The sequence below is a fragment of the Mastomys coucha genome, chromosome X (assembly GCF_008632895.1).
Source record: "Mastomys coucha isolate ucsf_1 chromosome X, UCSF_Mcou_1, whole genome shotgun sequence".
In the NCBI taxonomy this organism is placed as follows: Eukaryota; Metazoa; Chordata; class Mammalia; order Rodentia; family Muridae; genus Mastomys; species Mastomys coucha.
In genome coordinates, this window is record NC_045030.1 from 110,314,049 (window position 1) to 110,329,223 (window position 15,175).

Below are 15,175 nucleotides of genomic sequence, written 5' to 3' on the forward strand. Positions count from 1 at the left end.
GTGTATATAGATTGTACAATGTTGGACCTATTTCTCCAATTACCAAATTAGAGAGAGCATTGGATGGCCATCAACAAATTTCCAGTTCCTCACATTATTGGATTTCAATCGATTAAGATATGTTGGTAATATTAATTTTCAAATTAATACATTAAGAAAAAGTAATTGTCACTTCCTGTTGTTTTTGTTGTAAGAGGTGAAATTAGGTTTGTGTGGATTTGTTGAAAGATTAGCTTCTTGCTTCTTCTAGGGTGTAGTTTCCCTCCTTAAGTTGGAGTTTTCCATCTATTATCCTTTGTAGAGCTGGATTTGTGGAAAGATATTGTGTAAATTTTGTTTTGTCATGGAATATCTTGTTTTCTCCATCTATGATAATTGAGAGTTTTCCTGGGTATAGAAGTCTGGGCTGGCACTTGTGTTCTTGTAGGGTCTGTATGACATCTGCCCAGGATCTTCTAGCTTTCATAGTCTCTGGTGAGAAGTTCAAGGCCTGACTGTGTGACTTAGTGGGACCTTGTCTAAGAAAACAAACCAATCAAAATGAACAAACATAAACAGAAAAAAAACTGAACCAATACAAGAATTTAAGCAATATATGATTAATATTGTCATCATGCTATCATAACAATGTTAAATTATGATGTGCAAAGAGCAAATGTGTTCAGTATTCTATTAGTTTTTAGCATTTTTATTCGTGTAGAAAGGAAGATTTAACAAATAAAATTTTATAACAAAATTTCAAATGCTTTTCTGTTCCATTATAGTTGTAGAATTTTATATTAAAGAAATGTTGCCTATATTGCTATCACTAAGATAATTTGCTACCTCCTAATTACTTCAGTTTCACCTTGTATTTTTATGTATAAATTATTTGGGGTTGGTTTGAATGTATATTAAAAGATTACAAGGATGTCTTATTTATTATTTTAATCAGGTGTGTGTGTGTGTGTGTGTGTGTGTGTGTGTATACAGAGTCCAGAAGAGGGTATCAGATCCATTAGAAATAGAATAATAGACAGTTGTAAGACAGCCTTTGTAGGTACTAAGAACTTGTTGCTTTTGAAGAGCAACAAGAGCTCATAAAAGCTACATCACTTCTACAGTCCTTATGTTATATCTCTTTTTCATATCACATATCAAATTTAAAACCTAACCACAAAAGTAAAAACATAATTTATTAGAAGTACAAAAAATATGTTAATTTAGGGAGAATTGCTATATGTCTTCTAAACTCTCAGGATGGTATACACCTCTATTTACTTATATTTTCTTCAATTTTCTTAATATTGGTAACTACCTTTTAGTACAAAAGTATTATATATACATTATTTAGCTCAGGTCAACATATTTGATATATAGATATATATACATATATATAATTGAATTATTTTTGAATTGTTCAGGTGATGCTCTATTGAAATATAATTAATTTGAAATTTTTCTCTTTATTTCTAGTAATCTTAATAAATTAACAAAATTCTAATAGTTTATGTATAAATATTTTGAATTTTTATATAAATCATTTTGTTTCTTTTAAGTAATTACATTTTAATTTCTTACTTTTCTAAAAATTTTATTATTTGTTCATTTTTTCTTTTTACTAGATTAAGTTGACTGTTCCAAGAATATGTGAATACAAGGCTTCTAGTGGATAACCTTATTTGTTGTTGTTCTTGAGCTAGGGGGAATGTTTCTACTTCTTTGAATGTTTCTAATTTTTCACTACTTAGAATTGCATTTCTTATATACTTGTATATATTCTCTTTGTTAAAATTTTAAAATTCCAAAACTATGTCCACAATAAATTTTATCAAAAAGTTTTAAGTTTAAGAGATGATTTTATCATGTACTAATATAATCATTTTTTCTCTTTTATAATATTCTAATATTGTAAATTTCATATGTTAAACTAGCCTAGTATAAGCACTACTTGTTTTTAATTTAATATCCCTCCTAAAAGTTTAATTTGCCAAAAATGTGTAAGGATATCCATAGCAGCAATATAGAGTCCTGGAATTTTACTTTCCGTTAGTGATCTTGCTAGGTTTTCATATCAAGACTATGTTATCATAAAATGTTATTAAGTATTCACATTTTCTCTATTTCTTTAAAGATTTGTAATTATCATTTGCTTTTACTCAGGGATGGTGAAAAATTGACTGTTGAAGATGTTCAAACTTCAAGTTCTTCCTGTCGGTTAGTTTTCTAGTAATTAATGTGCAAATGATAGCTGATATTTCCTATTTTTCTTTATTTCAGTTTTTGTGTGTGTGTTTAAGAAATTATCTATTTCATCTCAATTTTTAAAACAATTAGTACAAAATTCTTATTTTTATTTCTCCTGTTACATGTATGTTTTCCATACACACTTTGGCTTTAATTTACTATCTAAAATATTGTAATCTCCTCCTGTATTTATTTTTCCTTAGAATTTTAAAATTTGCAAATCCATAACATCAAAAAATATTAAGAACTGTTATTCTTGGTGTTTGTGACATGGTATAGTTGTAAAGAATTTGCTGTATAAACTTCACGACCTGAGTTCATATCCCTAGAACATGTAAATCCTGTAATGACAGAAGCTATTAAAGAGGATATAAATAATTCCCTCAGAGAAAGGCAGGAAAACACGGTCAAAGAAGTAGAGGTCTTTAAAGAGGAAACAAATAAATCCTTTAAAAATCACAGAAAATACAATCAAACATATGAAGAAAATGAACAAAATGGTCCAAGACCTGCAAATGGAAACAGAAATAATGAAGAAAACAAAGAAGGAGGCAGCCCTGGAGATGGAAAGCCTAGGGAGTGGAACAGGAACAATAGATATAAGCATCACCAATAGAATATAAGAGATGGAAGAGAGAATCTCAAGTATAGAAGATAAAAAAGAAGAAATTGACACATCAGAAAATGCTAGAGGTGGCTCAGCCAATTAAGAGCATTCTTCCAGAGGTCCTGAGTTCAATTCCTAGCAACCATATGGTGGCTTATGACCATCTGTAATGGGATCTGATGCCCTTTTCTAGTGTGTCTGAAGACAAGGAGGGTGCAATAAATAAATAAATAAATCTTTAAAGAAAACAAAGAAGAAGAATCTAAGGTGGGACGAGCTGGGAGGCATAGGCTGCAGAAGCAACAGGGCAGCTGGGACAGGATCCTTTCTACACAACAACTTAGGAGGGATGGCTGATCCACAACCCTCGGTGCACCTTTCCTGAAAGCGGAGAGCTTGTCTCCAAGGACTGCTCCAACCTCAGGACTCAGGCAAGATCACCATTTTCTCTCCAGTGACTTTCTAAGGCAGGACAAGCAGAGAGGCACAGGCCGCAGAAGCTGCAGAGCAACTGGAACGGGGTCCTTCATTCATCCATCTGCACCCAGGAGGGACAGCTGATCCACAACCCTCTGTGCACAAGTCTTACCAGGGCAGAGATGATCTCCCAGAAGTGCTGACACAGGCTTACAGACCCACAGGAGGAATAAGCTCCAGCCAGAGACAGCAAGAACATCAACGCCAGAGATTAACAGATGGCAAAAGGAAAATGCAAGAATCTTACCAACAGAACCCGAGACTACTTGGCATCATCAAAACCTAGTACTCCCACAATAGCAAGTGCTACATACCCTAACACACAGCAAAAGCAAGATTTGGATTTAAAATCATATCTCATGATGCTGATAGAGGATTTGAAGAAGGACATAAATAACTCCCTTAAAGAAATACAGGAGAACACAGGTAAAGAGGTACAAGCCCTTAAAAAGGAAACATAAAAAATTCCCTTAAAGAATTATAGGAAAGCACAACCAAACAGGTGAAGGAATTGAACAAAATCATCCAGGACCTAAAAATGGAAGTAGAAACAATTGAAAAATCACAGAGGGACAATTCTGGGGATAGAAAACCTGGGAAAGAAGTCAGGAGACATAGATGCAAGCATCACCAACAGAATACAAGAGATAGAAGAGAGAATCTCAGGTGCAGAAGATACCATAGAAAACATTGACACAACAGTCAAAGAAAATGCAAAATGCAAATATCCGCTAACTCAAAAAATCCAGGAAATCCAGGACATAATGAAAAGCCTGAACTTAAGGATAATAGGTATAGCAGAAAGTGAAGACTTCCAACTTAAAGGGACAGTAAATATCTTAAACAAAATTATATAAGAAAACTTCCCTAACCTAAAAAAAAGAGATGTCCATGAACATACAAAAAACCTACAGAACTCCAAATAGTTTGGACCAGAAAAGAAATTCCTCCTGCCACATAATAGTCAAAACACCAAATGCACAAAACAAAGAAAGAATTTTAAAAGCAGTAAGGGAAAAAGGTCAAGTAACATATAAAGGCAGACCTATCAGAATTACACCAGACTACTCACCAGAGACTATGAAAGACAGAAGATCCTGGGCTGATGTCATGCAGACCCTAAAAGAACACAAATGTCAGCCCAGGCTACTATACCCAGCAAAACTCTCAATTACCATAGATGGAGAAACCAAAGTATTCCATGACAAAACGAAATATACACAATATATTTCCACAAATCCAGCCCTTCAAAGAGTAATAAATGGAAAACTCCAACACAAGGAGGGAAACTACATCCTAGAAAAATCAAAAAAGTAATTTTCTAACAAAACTGAAAGAAGATAGCCACGTGAACAGAATTCCAACTCTAACAACAAAAATAACAGGAAGTAACAATTACTTTTCCTTAGTATCTATTAATATCAATGGAATCAATTATAGTCAAAAAATTATTAGTCAAAACAATCAGTAGTCCTCCATTATATAATTGATAAACAGGCCAAGAAACAAATTAGGGAAATAGTACCCTCCGCAATAGCTACAATAATATAATATCTTGGTGTAACTCTAACCAAGCAAGTGAAATATCTGTATACAAGTAGTTCATTTAAGTCCCTGAAGAAAACAATTGAAAACAACCTCAGAAAGTGGGAAGATCCCCCATGCTCATGGATGTGTAGGGTTAACATAGTGAAAATCTTACCAAAATCTGATTCAGTGCAATCCCCATCAAAATTCCAACACAATTTTTTTTTACAGATGTTGAAAGAGTAATTCTCAACATCATATGGAAAAACAAAACAAACAAACAAAAAACAAATTAAAAAAACAAGATAGCCCAAACAATGCTAAAGCACTTCTGGAGGAATCAGATATACTACAGAGAAATAGTAATAAAAATTGCATGTTATTGGTATAGAGACAGATAAGTTGCTCAATGGAACAGAATCAAAGACCCAGATAAACCCACATATCTATGGACATTTTATTTTTGACAAAAAAAGGCAAAACATACATTGGCAAAAAGAAAAAAAGAACCTTGTCCACAAATTGTCCTGGTCTAACTGGATGTCTGTGTTAAAAGAATGCAAATAGATCTATATTTCTCACCCTACACAAAGCTCATATCCAAGTGGATCAAGAGCCTCAACATTAAAATGACTATACTGAAACTAATAGATGAGAAAATGGGAAACAGACTTGAACACGTTGGCACAGGAGAAAATTTCCTGGACAAAACACCAATGGCTCAGCCTCTCAGGTCAATAATTGATACATGGGACCTCATGAGTCACTGTACTGAGCTGGCCTAGCCAGGCCACCATATTGAAGAGAGCTGGCCCTGCCCCTCTCCTGGGGCAGCACAGTAGAGCTGACTCTGATACTGGGAAGCAGGAAGCCATCTCTAAAGGTAAAAGTGTGGGAGAGCAGGCCCTGCCCTATAGCAGACCTCTCCTTGGTGTGGCATGAGTGAGGGAGAGAGATGCCCTCCCCTACCTTGCCCCTCACCACTAACAGTAGGCAGGAGGGCTGGCCATTAAGTCATCAGGCTGGAGGGCTGGTTCCACTTCTCACAAGATGAAACAGGCCCTTGCTGAACAGCACAGTAGAGCTGGTCCTGGTTGTGAAGGCTCTGGTGAGCTGACCACAAGGGCATGAGAGCTGTAGAGCTGGTCCTGCCCTTTACTGGCTACAACATTTGGTGCTGGAGCACTCACACTGGTTGTATGGGCAGGAGAACTGACAGCTGAACAACTCAGCTACCTTACAGGCCCAAATCTTGAGTTGACCTACCCCAATATCTACTCCCATCTATGATCTGCTAGAGTGTATTAAAAGGTCAATCCTGTAGTTCCAAAACTGCAGGATCTTCTTGACACAGGGCTCAACAGGATATCTGAGAGGAGTCCAGGAAGGATTCAGTATTCCAAACTCCTTGAACCAGACCAATAGCTCACAATGACTCATTGCAATGAGCATTTCCAATTAAAGATGTATGGTCAAAAGGGTATACTGTGTGACACCCTGGGGCACACTGCAGCTTTTACAACAAGATGTATTATTATTAATTATTATTATTATTATTATTATTATTATTATTAAAGCCTATTTTATTTTCTTTGGGGGTGGAGGTTATATGAAGAGACAGGGAGATGAGTAGGACTGGAGTGCATGATCATGATGTAAAATTCAGTAAGAATCAGTGAAAAGTTTTTTAAAAGACTAAAAGAGAAATGTATATGCATCAGACCATTGTAGAGAGCTGGCTGGTATTTGGGAAATGACTATTGCCTGGCACTAAAGTCTTCAAATGCAGACCCAGTGCCTAGAATTGTTAGAGTCTGTCACTGAATCCTGCCTTGAGCCTGAGACTGTGGTGGTTGTCTGATACAGGGTCAGATCTGCCTCCTGATGCCACTGTATTGGGGTTAAACTAATGGTGGAGCATGCCTATAGTGGGCTATTTTACCTCAATGTATTAGTTTTAATATGAATCGTACAGTTGATTCTGAGTTATATATGCCTTGTAATGAATTGATGTTCTTAAAATGGTTTACTGATAAAAATTTTTGAAAAGAGACTTTAGGAAACAAAGAGACTTTAGGTCCCATATATAGGAAGGAATCAAAAAATCAATGCACATACACAATCTTTCTCTAAGAGTATAAAATGCTAATGTGATGGTTTGTATATGCTTGGGCCAGGGAGTGGCACTATTAGGAGGTATGACCCTGTTGGAGTAGGTGTGTCACTGTGGATGTGGGTTATAAAACTCTCATCCTAGCTGCCTGGAAGTCAGTACTCTTCTGGCAGCCTTCAGATGAAGATGTAGATCTCATGATCCTCCTGCTTCTGCTTCCTTCAGCAAATCCTACTGGCATGCGCCACCACAACCAGCAGCGAGTCATCATGGTTGACTTCTATAGTACTAAATTTCCAGAGATAGAACTCATCAAATATTCAAGATATTCCATTCAATTGATATTCTCTAACCACAAACAACTAGGTCATCATTCAATTTTATGTGAAAAAGAAAAATGTGAAAACATTAACTATTTAAGAAATCTACAATACTTTTATTTTCAGAATATTCAGAGGAATGGCTATGATATAGAGCTTAATAACTAAGTTTTTAAATGGAGATTTGATTAACAAAATCTAGGGATTGTGATTCATAAATTAGAATAGGCTTATGTGTTTTAAAATATTCTTAATTAATTCTGATATTTACTTCTTGTTGAAAGCCTCTAAATTATATATATTTTATAATTTATTTTTAATATTTTTATACATGTGTACTGTATTATTTCCCCCTGTGCTGGCTAGCCTTCTGTCAACTTGACACAATTTAGAGAGCTATTTCGGAAGAGAGAACCTCAGTTCAGAAAATATGGTGATTGTGTGAATAGTCAAAACTTGGGGGAAGGGGCAATGACACTCCTGACCTTGGGATATCTGAGAAAGCAGACTGAGCAAACCATTCTGAGTATGTGTGAAGCCAGTAAGTAGCACTCATCCATGACCTCAGTTTCTGTCTCCACGATCCTACCTTGACTTTCTACCCTGATTTTCCTGGATGATGGACTATAAATTATAAGATGAAATCAAGTTTTTCTCCTCACATTGCTTTTGGTCATGGTATTTTATCACAATAGAAACACTCTACCTCCTCCTTCCAACTTTCTCCATGCTCCCTATTCCTTCTCAAATTTGTGAACTCCTTTTCTGTAATTATTATTGGTACATATGATATATGAATAAATACATAAATATAATCTGCTGACTCTATGCAATATTACTTGTTATATATGTTTTAAGGCTGAACACAGTATTAGATATATAATTTAGGGGCTCATCCCTGCTTTCTTGGCAATCATTAATTTTCTGTAACTAATCATCTAGGGGTAAGACCCCATGAGATTCTCCTCATCTGTGTTGGCATGACAACTGGTATTGTCATGGTTCATATCTCCTTTGGGCAGCCATGTTGCTGAGATTTCATGGGTGTACCTTCCCTGTAATTTATAGAAGACACTATATCACAGCAGAATCCTGGGTCCTCTGGTTCTTGCAATCTTTCTGGTCTCTGTTCTGCAATAGTCTATGAGTATCTTTAAAGCTTTGAAGATAGTATTTATTCAGTTATGATTATGGGCTTGACCTTTTCTTGGTATTAGGCCTTTTCTGGGTATCTAGAAAATATAAACAGTTTGGATTCAAAATTAATTATATCTTGTTATTTTGGTTTATTTTTATTTTAAATTGAAAATTTAACAATAAGAAAATGTATTAAATATATCAAAGTATTGATACTAAAAGAATAATGCATAATAATGATTAACCATAGTACAAATTCAGTTTAAATGTTTTCTTTATCTTTTGCAGACAAGAAATAAATACCACACCATGTGATGATGACATTTTAAGTAAGAATTTGTTCTTTGAAATTTGTTTTTATTTACATTTCTAAACACTGAATCAGCAAATGACTAGTATCCCCTAATAAATGTGGTAAGATAAAAAACTGTCCTGAATTTGTTGCAGTTTTGACACGTGCTTGTGTACATGCACAAACACACACACACACATACATGCATACAGGTAGATATATTGATGCATGTGCAAAAACATTTCTGACTTGGAAGTTCAAATGTAAAATTCATTTAGTTTGTTCTTCCTTCTCATATAGAAACCATGCTTACTCTCACAAGCTCCCCTTGTGCCCAAAGCTCACAATAAAAAAAACCTTGAAGTGAAATGGGCAAGAAAAATTAAAGCAATGAGAGTAGTTAACAAATAATCCATTTGTTGAAAAACTGCAACTTTCCAAGTTAAACTAAAATTTGCCTACAATGGCATGTATTATTTCTAATAGTTCCAACTCTACCCTCAGCAAACTTATAAAGAATGTTATAACACCTCAGTCAAGGAGTAAATGACTCTGAATCCAAATTGTATATGAATTTTAACTCAGCTGTTTACTAGCTTTATGATTTAGAATAAGAAATTTATCATGTGTCAGTGTGTAATTTTTACACTTTGGTAGGATATGCAATGGCATTATCTAATTCAAAAAGTAGTTTCAAGGATTGAGTTGAAAAATATGAAGATACAGAACATATTACAGCATATAAAAGCATTTAATATTAACAGTATAAGCAATACTACAATTATTGCTATAACTACCTTAACATATAGCAGCTCTTCAAGTATATGTAAAAGGGAATCACATATCTCATTAGCCTCTTTCTGTCTAGGAAATTTATCTGAAATGTTGTTCCTAACTTTTTTTTTCAAAGTTTCCAGATAGTTTGATATTCCTGATTTTTCTGAATAACCTCAAATATATATAGAATTATAGAATGGAAGACAGTATTTGTATATATGGCTCTAATTTATGTGGCTAGCGATGCCAATAAATTCAGAGGGGTAAACATTCTGGGACATCCTTGAAAATTAACACTTTCACTGGTTACTTTATGCTCAGTGTCATGCTATTTATTAAAAAATTCATAAAATAATAATCATACCATCTTCCACCTATACAAAATTACATTAAAAATCAAGATAAGGGAAACAATGTAAGCATTTGAAAAGAAACAGTATGTCTAGATTTTATTTATATTTTATTATACTAGTTTAATATCATTATTTAAGCAACTATTTATAAAAATTGTTTTTATATAAAAACAAAAATTGAATGTTAAACCTAAGCCAATACTAAATTGGAAAAATGGTTTTTATGTTCCCTAGTTGCTATTCAGATACACTACAAGGAAAACGGCTATATTTTATTACAACTTACTCATACTTAATTAGTATAGTTCTTGCTTTACGATGTTTTTCTGTGTGAGAGTCTAGCTTTTAACTCCAAATTTTTGTTATTTTCTCATCTCAGTCAGTCAAACGAGGGATAAATGGAATCAAGAATATTTTGCTTTGACATTTCCCAAAACACCTATGCCAGATATAAAGAAGAGATCAGGACCTTCAGAATTAGAAGTTGCAGTTCCTGTAAGTATCAAAGAATCATTTTTATAGTTCATGTATGCTAATGGCAGCAAATATAAACATAAACAAGATGTAGAGAATTTGAGTTTTATTATGCAGAAGAACTTAAAATTTATGACTCTATAGGAGAAACTGTTCCCATATATTTCAAAATAAACTTTTTTCTTTTACTTTTGAGATTATAATTATATTATATCACTATTAGAAAGATAAGAATCATTAGAGGTACTCGTCTTTCATAAAGGTTCCTGTGTTTTGGTATTATCTTTGGAAACAGAATTCCTACTGTGCTACGTTGATATGTTGTTTACATTTTAATCTTGTGTTATAACTATTCACTGCCATAAAACTATTTTGATGTTGTTTGATTTATAATTATTAGTGTCTATGTGTGTACATAATGGGTATTTGAGTGAGTGCAGGCATGAGGGTACAACAGTTCAGAAGATGCCTCTCTTCTTCCACTATAGGATCTAATTCAGGTCACCAAGATTAGATATTAAGCATGATTATATGCTGAGCTATGTCACCAGTCCTATCACTTTGTTTTTAACTAAAGCATAAAACTTTTAAAAATTACATCATCTCCCCTTCCATTTCCTCTCTTCAAAACTTCCCATATACCCCTCCTTGCTCTCTTTCAAATTTATTGTCTTTTTCATCATTAATTATTGTTATACATGCACACATATACACACATACATACAGAGAGAGAAAGAGAGAGAGAATAAGAATGTTTAATACATATGCAATCTTGAAATAAAAATGTTTATTTTTAATAGATGACTGGTTTTTATTTTTTATGCTGCAAATGAAAATATTGATCATTTACATTTTCTTATCATCATTCTCCCCAATCTTTTCAGAAACAAGAGAAAAGGAAAATTGAGGAAGGTCAGAAACCAACTCATGTATGGATAAACCAGTTATTAAGAGAAGTTTTCTTGAGGTCATCCTTTTCTCTAGCTTTTATTACACAGGCTCCATTCAAATATCTTTATAATCCTCAAAACCATTATATAATGGCAGAAACTAGAAAGCCCAAAGATGATAAAAGAAGAAAAACTTTGAAGAAAAATTTTAGGAGAAAAATAAGCTCATGTGTTATAAATCTGGAGTCCATGAGAACAATAACCAATGGGAAACCATCAAAATCCTCACATAAAAGTAAATTGCCTAAGAAGTCAACCTCTACAACAGAAACAAATCTAGAATCTAACACTTCAAAGAAAACCTTGGAAATGAGTTTGAGAAATGACAACAAAAATTCAATGAACTTCTTTAGCAAGGAGAATGTAGCCATATGTTGCAAGGACAATTCCAATACAAACCCTAAGAAGAGCATTGAGAAATTTTCTGATGAGATATCAGACTCCACAGCTGAATCCACAGATTTTGATGAATGGTTAACAAATTGCTCACAGAACAATGCAAAGAAGCCTTCAAAGAAGGGTGGAAAGAAGGGAAGGGACTCAGATATTGATTCTGGAGACTCAAAAGATGGAAAGAAAGAGAGAAAGAAAAATATCAAGAAAGAATCCAGGAAAAAGAAGGATTCAGAATCTACTGATGCTGAATCTGTTGACTCCAAGGATGGGAAGAAAAAAATAAAAATAGTTAATAAAAAGGAAAGCAAGAAAAGGAAGGATTCAGACTCTACTGGTGGTGACTCTAGGGACTCCAAGGTTTTAAAGAAAGATAAGAAAGAAAAGAAGAGTGCAGGCAAAAAGAGTATAGAATCTTCTGGTAGTGAATCTGTAGATTCAAAGGGTTCAAAGAAAGTAAAGAAACAAGTAAAGAAAGGAGTCTTGAAGAATGCAACCTCTACTGATTCTGAAGCAGATGTAGCTTCAAAGAAGGGTAAGAAAGATAAAAAGAACGAAAATAAAACGAGAAAGAGGAAGCCTGTTAAGGATACAGAGTCTACTGATGCTGATTCTGAATCTGAAGGTGACTCAACAGGTAAAAAGGTTGAAAAGAAGGATAAGAAAATTACAAAGAAAGGAGAAAAGAAGAGTGCAAAGAAGAATGTATCAACTTCTGAAAGTGAGTCTGATTTGGGAGTAAAGAAGGCAAAGAAAAATAAAATAAAGGACATATGGAGTTACACTGATTCAGCATCTGATACATCTTCCAAGACAGGCAGAAAAATTTCAAGGCTCTCAAATACTGAATCTGACTCATCAGAGTTCAGACATGTAAAGACCGTTGATTCAGATGCCTCATCCACAGACTCAAAGAGGGCAATGAGAGGAACGAGGAAAGGAATCAGAAAATTATCCAAAAAAACTACTTTCAATGAAAAGGGGAAAAGAAGTGTGACTGGTAGAATCCCTTCATCAAGAGAAAGAATATCCTTCCCTCCTTGTGAGCCTGTTAAAACATCACTTAAGTCCAGGCGTGTCTGTACCTGCAAGACACCACCTCCATCTCCAAAACCAAGACATGCTCCTTTGGTATGTTTACTAATATTTAATACATAGGACAAGTTGGATTTTGAAGTGACATGATTATATATATACATATACATTATATAATATATACAATATATAATAATTATATACAATATATATAATTATACATGTATAATATATAATGTATATGTATATATACATACATATATGTATATATGTTTTTGTGTGTGTTATCTAGGCAATGATTTTCTTTTATTTATATTTAACATTATTCAATATTTAACAGTAATTTGGAACTTAGAGGCAAGGAAAACAAAAATCCATCAAAACAGCTCAACCAAGGTGCCAAACAAATGCTTAAATTTCAAGAGATAAATACTTATTTTGACTAAAGTAGGAGAAAGTGGTTTGTGACTTAAAGCAAACATTTTACTTATAGTCATTACAGAAATATGTAACTAGCTATACAACACTTTCGGAAAGCAAATTTTTTTTTAAAAAAAAAGATTAAAACTCCATGGGAACATTTAAATGAAGCATAAAGACATTTTTTGAGAAATTGCTTAATGCAGTAAGTCTCAATTAAACAAATTGTACTCAACAGATATAAAGAACACTAAGATTCATGAATACACAAAACTTATTCTATCCAAGTTGAAGCAAAGGTTTTAATGAGCCCTGAATCTTACTGACAATGAAAACCAAAGTTAACTTTAAAGAAGTGATAAAATTTCCTTTGGTTTTTAACCATCCTTTTCAAATTAATGCCCTCTCCTTGGGGATAAATATTTGTTGATTTATAATTTCTACTTTTCTCATCTAAGATATTTTTTCTTCCATTCCACTTTTCTAAATAGCCTGGGGGATTTGAGGCACATAAATATACAAATCACTTTTGGAGTCACTCCTGATATATATTTTGTCATTTCTTTCAAGGTTTCTCTAATCTTTGGGTGAAGTGTTACCAGTAACATGTTTGGGACAAACATCACAAACCTGTTTCCTCTACTTTTACCTTGTTCATTGTCTGTTCTTTCTATGGTAGAGCTGAGGCTCTCTGTCATGCTAAATGCAAGACAATCCAAGTTACAGTTAGGTATCAAACCTTTCCTTTTGATTATCATTCATTATTTATCTGTCTCATCTTCCCTGTCATCCTCTTAACTTTTATCTAGGCCCAAGTTTGATATGTCAGAAGAGTCACAGTAAATTGTTACTATTTAAGAAATTTGCTAAATAATTTTCATAGAAAGAAAATCAAAGTTTGCATAATTATTAAGATCATAATATAGAAAAATTCTAAAATTAAAGTTATAAAATTATTGCTTATCAAAACATGAAATTATTATGTAAACACACATACATAACTATACATGTACATATATGTATACATACATACAAACATGCATATATTCATATTATGCCTATAAAGTTAAGATAAAAAAATAAGAAATACCATGACATTGGAACTAAGAGAAAAACCTATGTATTTGTAGAAAGATTAAATAGCAATTTACCATGTAAAATATTTGTATTAGTATTGTAAAATTAGGGTTGTATTTTCAAATATGAAGGTTTCAATCATAAAAACAGTGGTGATAACACTGATAGTGTAACTTTTAGTGGGTTTTAGTTACTCCGAAAAGAATGGTAACTACTCTAGCATTTGGAATTTACTCCCTAAGTGCCATTAGGTGCACCTTAGGGGTTGATGTATATATACCACTGGACTCTATCTTCAAAGGTTTCAAAATTACAGATCTATGGTGGGGTCTAGCATGAGACAGCCTTTAGAAACAATCCAAGTTCTCCTCAATCTGCAATACTATGTGTTTAGTTATAATCTTTAATATATCAGGCATTCTCTCTAATTAAGAATCCCTTCCTTTTATTTCCATCTTTCAACTTTATCCTTCAGCCTGGAGTGGAGTGGATTCACAAGCTGCTCTGAAAAACACCTGAGTCCTGGATTTCACAGAATGACCTTATGGAAGCAAACTTCTTTCAAATCAGCCTCCCTGCTTCTGTGGAACTATAATAAAGACCAGCATCCAAATATCAAAAGCTGTGAGTTAGTGGTTGTGTGTGTGTGTGTGTGAATGTGTATGTTAATGTGTGTTAGTGTGTGTGTTTGTATATAGATATATATGTGTGTGCATGTGATTTTGTGTACCATATGATTTTTCACCATTAATTAATTTATTCATCTTACATCCCAACCACTGACCTAACCTGTCCTAGTCCCCTGATCACAGACTCCTTCCTCTGATCCTCCAACTCTAGCCCATCATGTCTCTACAAGGTGAGGGACATCCTCTCCAATTAAGGCCAGACAAGGCAACTCAGTTAGGGAACAGATTCCACAGATAGGCAACAGCTTTAGGGACAGTCCCAGCTCTGCCTTGTTGGGGGACCCAAATGAACACTGAACTGCACATCT

General features: G+C 33.8%; 1 protein-coding gene across 1 annotated transcript in view; it reads left to right on the forward strand.

The window, feature by feature from the left end:
* Cylc1 (cylicin 1) overlaps positions 1-14,799 on the forward strand; it is a 23,986-nt gene extending 9,187 nt beyond the window's left edge. The window contains exons 2-6 of the mRNA XM_031376001.1: positions 2,143-2,196; positions 8,696-8,736; positions 10,209-10,324; positions 11,188-12,777; positions 14,654-14,799. Of these exons, the coding sequence (XP_031231861.1) occupies positions 2,143-2,196; positions 8,696-8,736; positions 10,209-10,324; positions 11,188-12,777; positions 14,654-14,686 (1,834 nt within the window). The 3' untranslated portion in view covers positions 14,687-14,799. The remainder of the gene's footprint in view (positions 1-2,142; positions 2,197-8,695; positions 8,737-10,208; positions 10,325-11,187; positions 12,778-14,653) is intronic.
* The last annotated feature ends 376 nt before the right edge of the window (positions 14,800-15,175 follow it).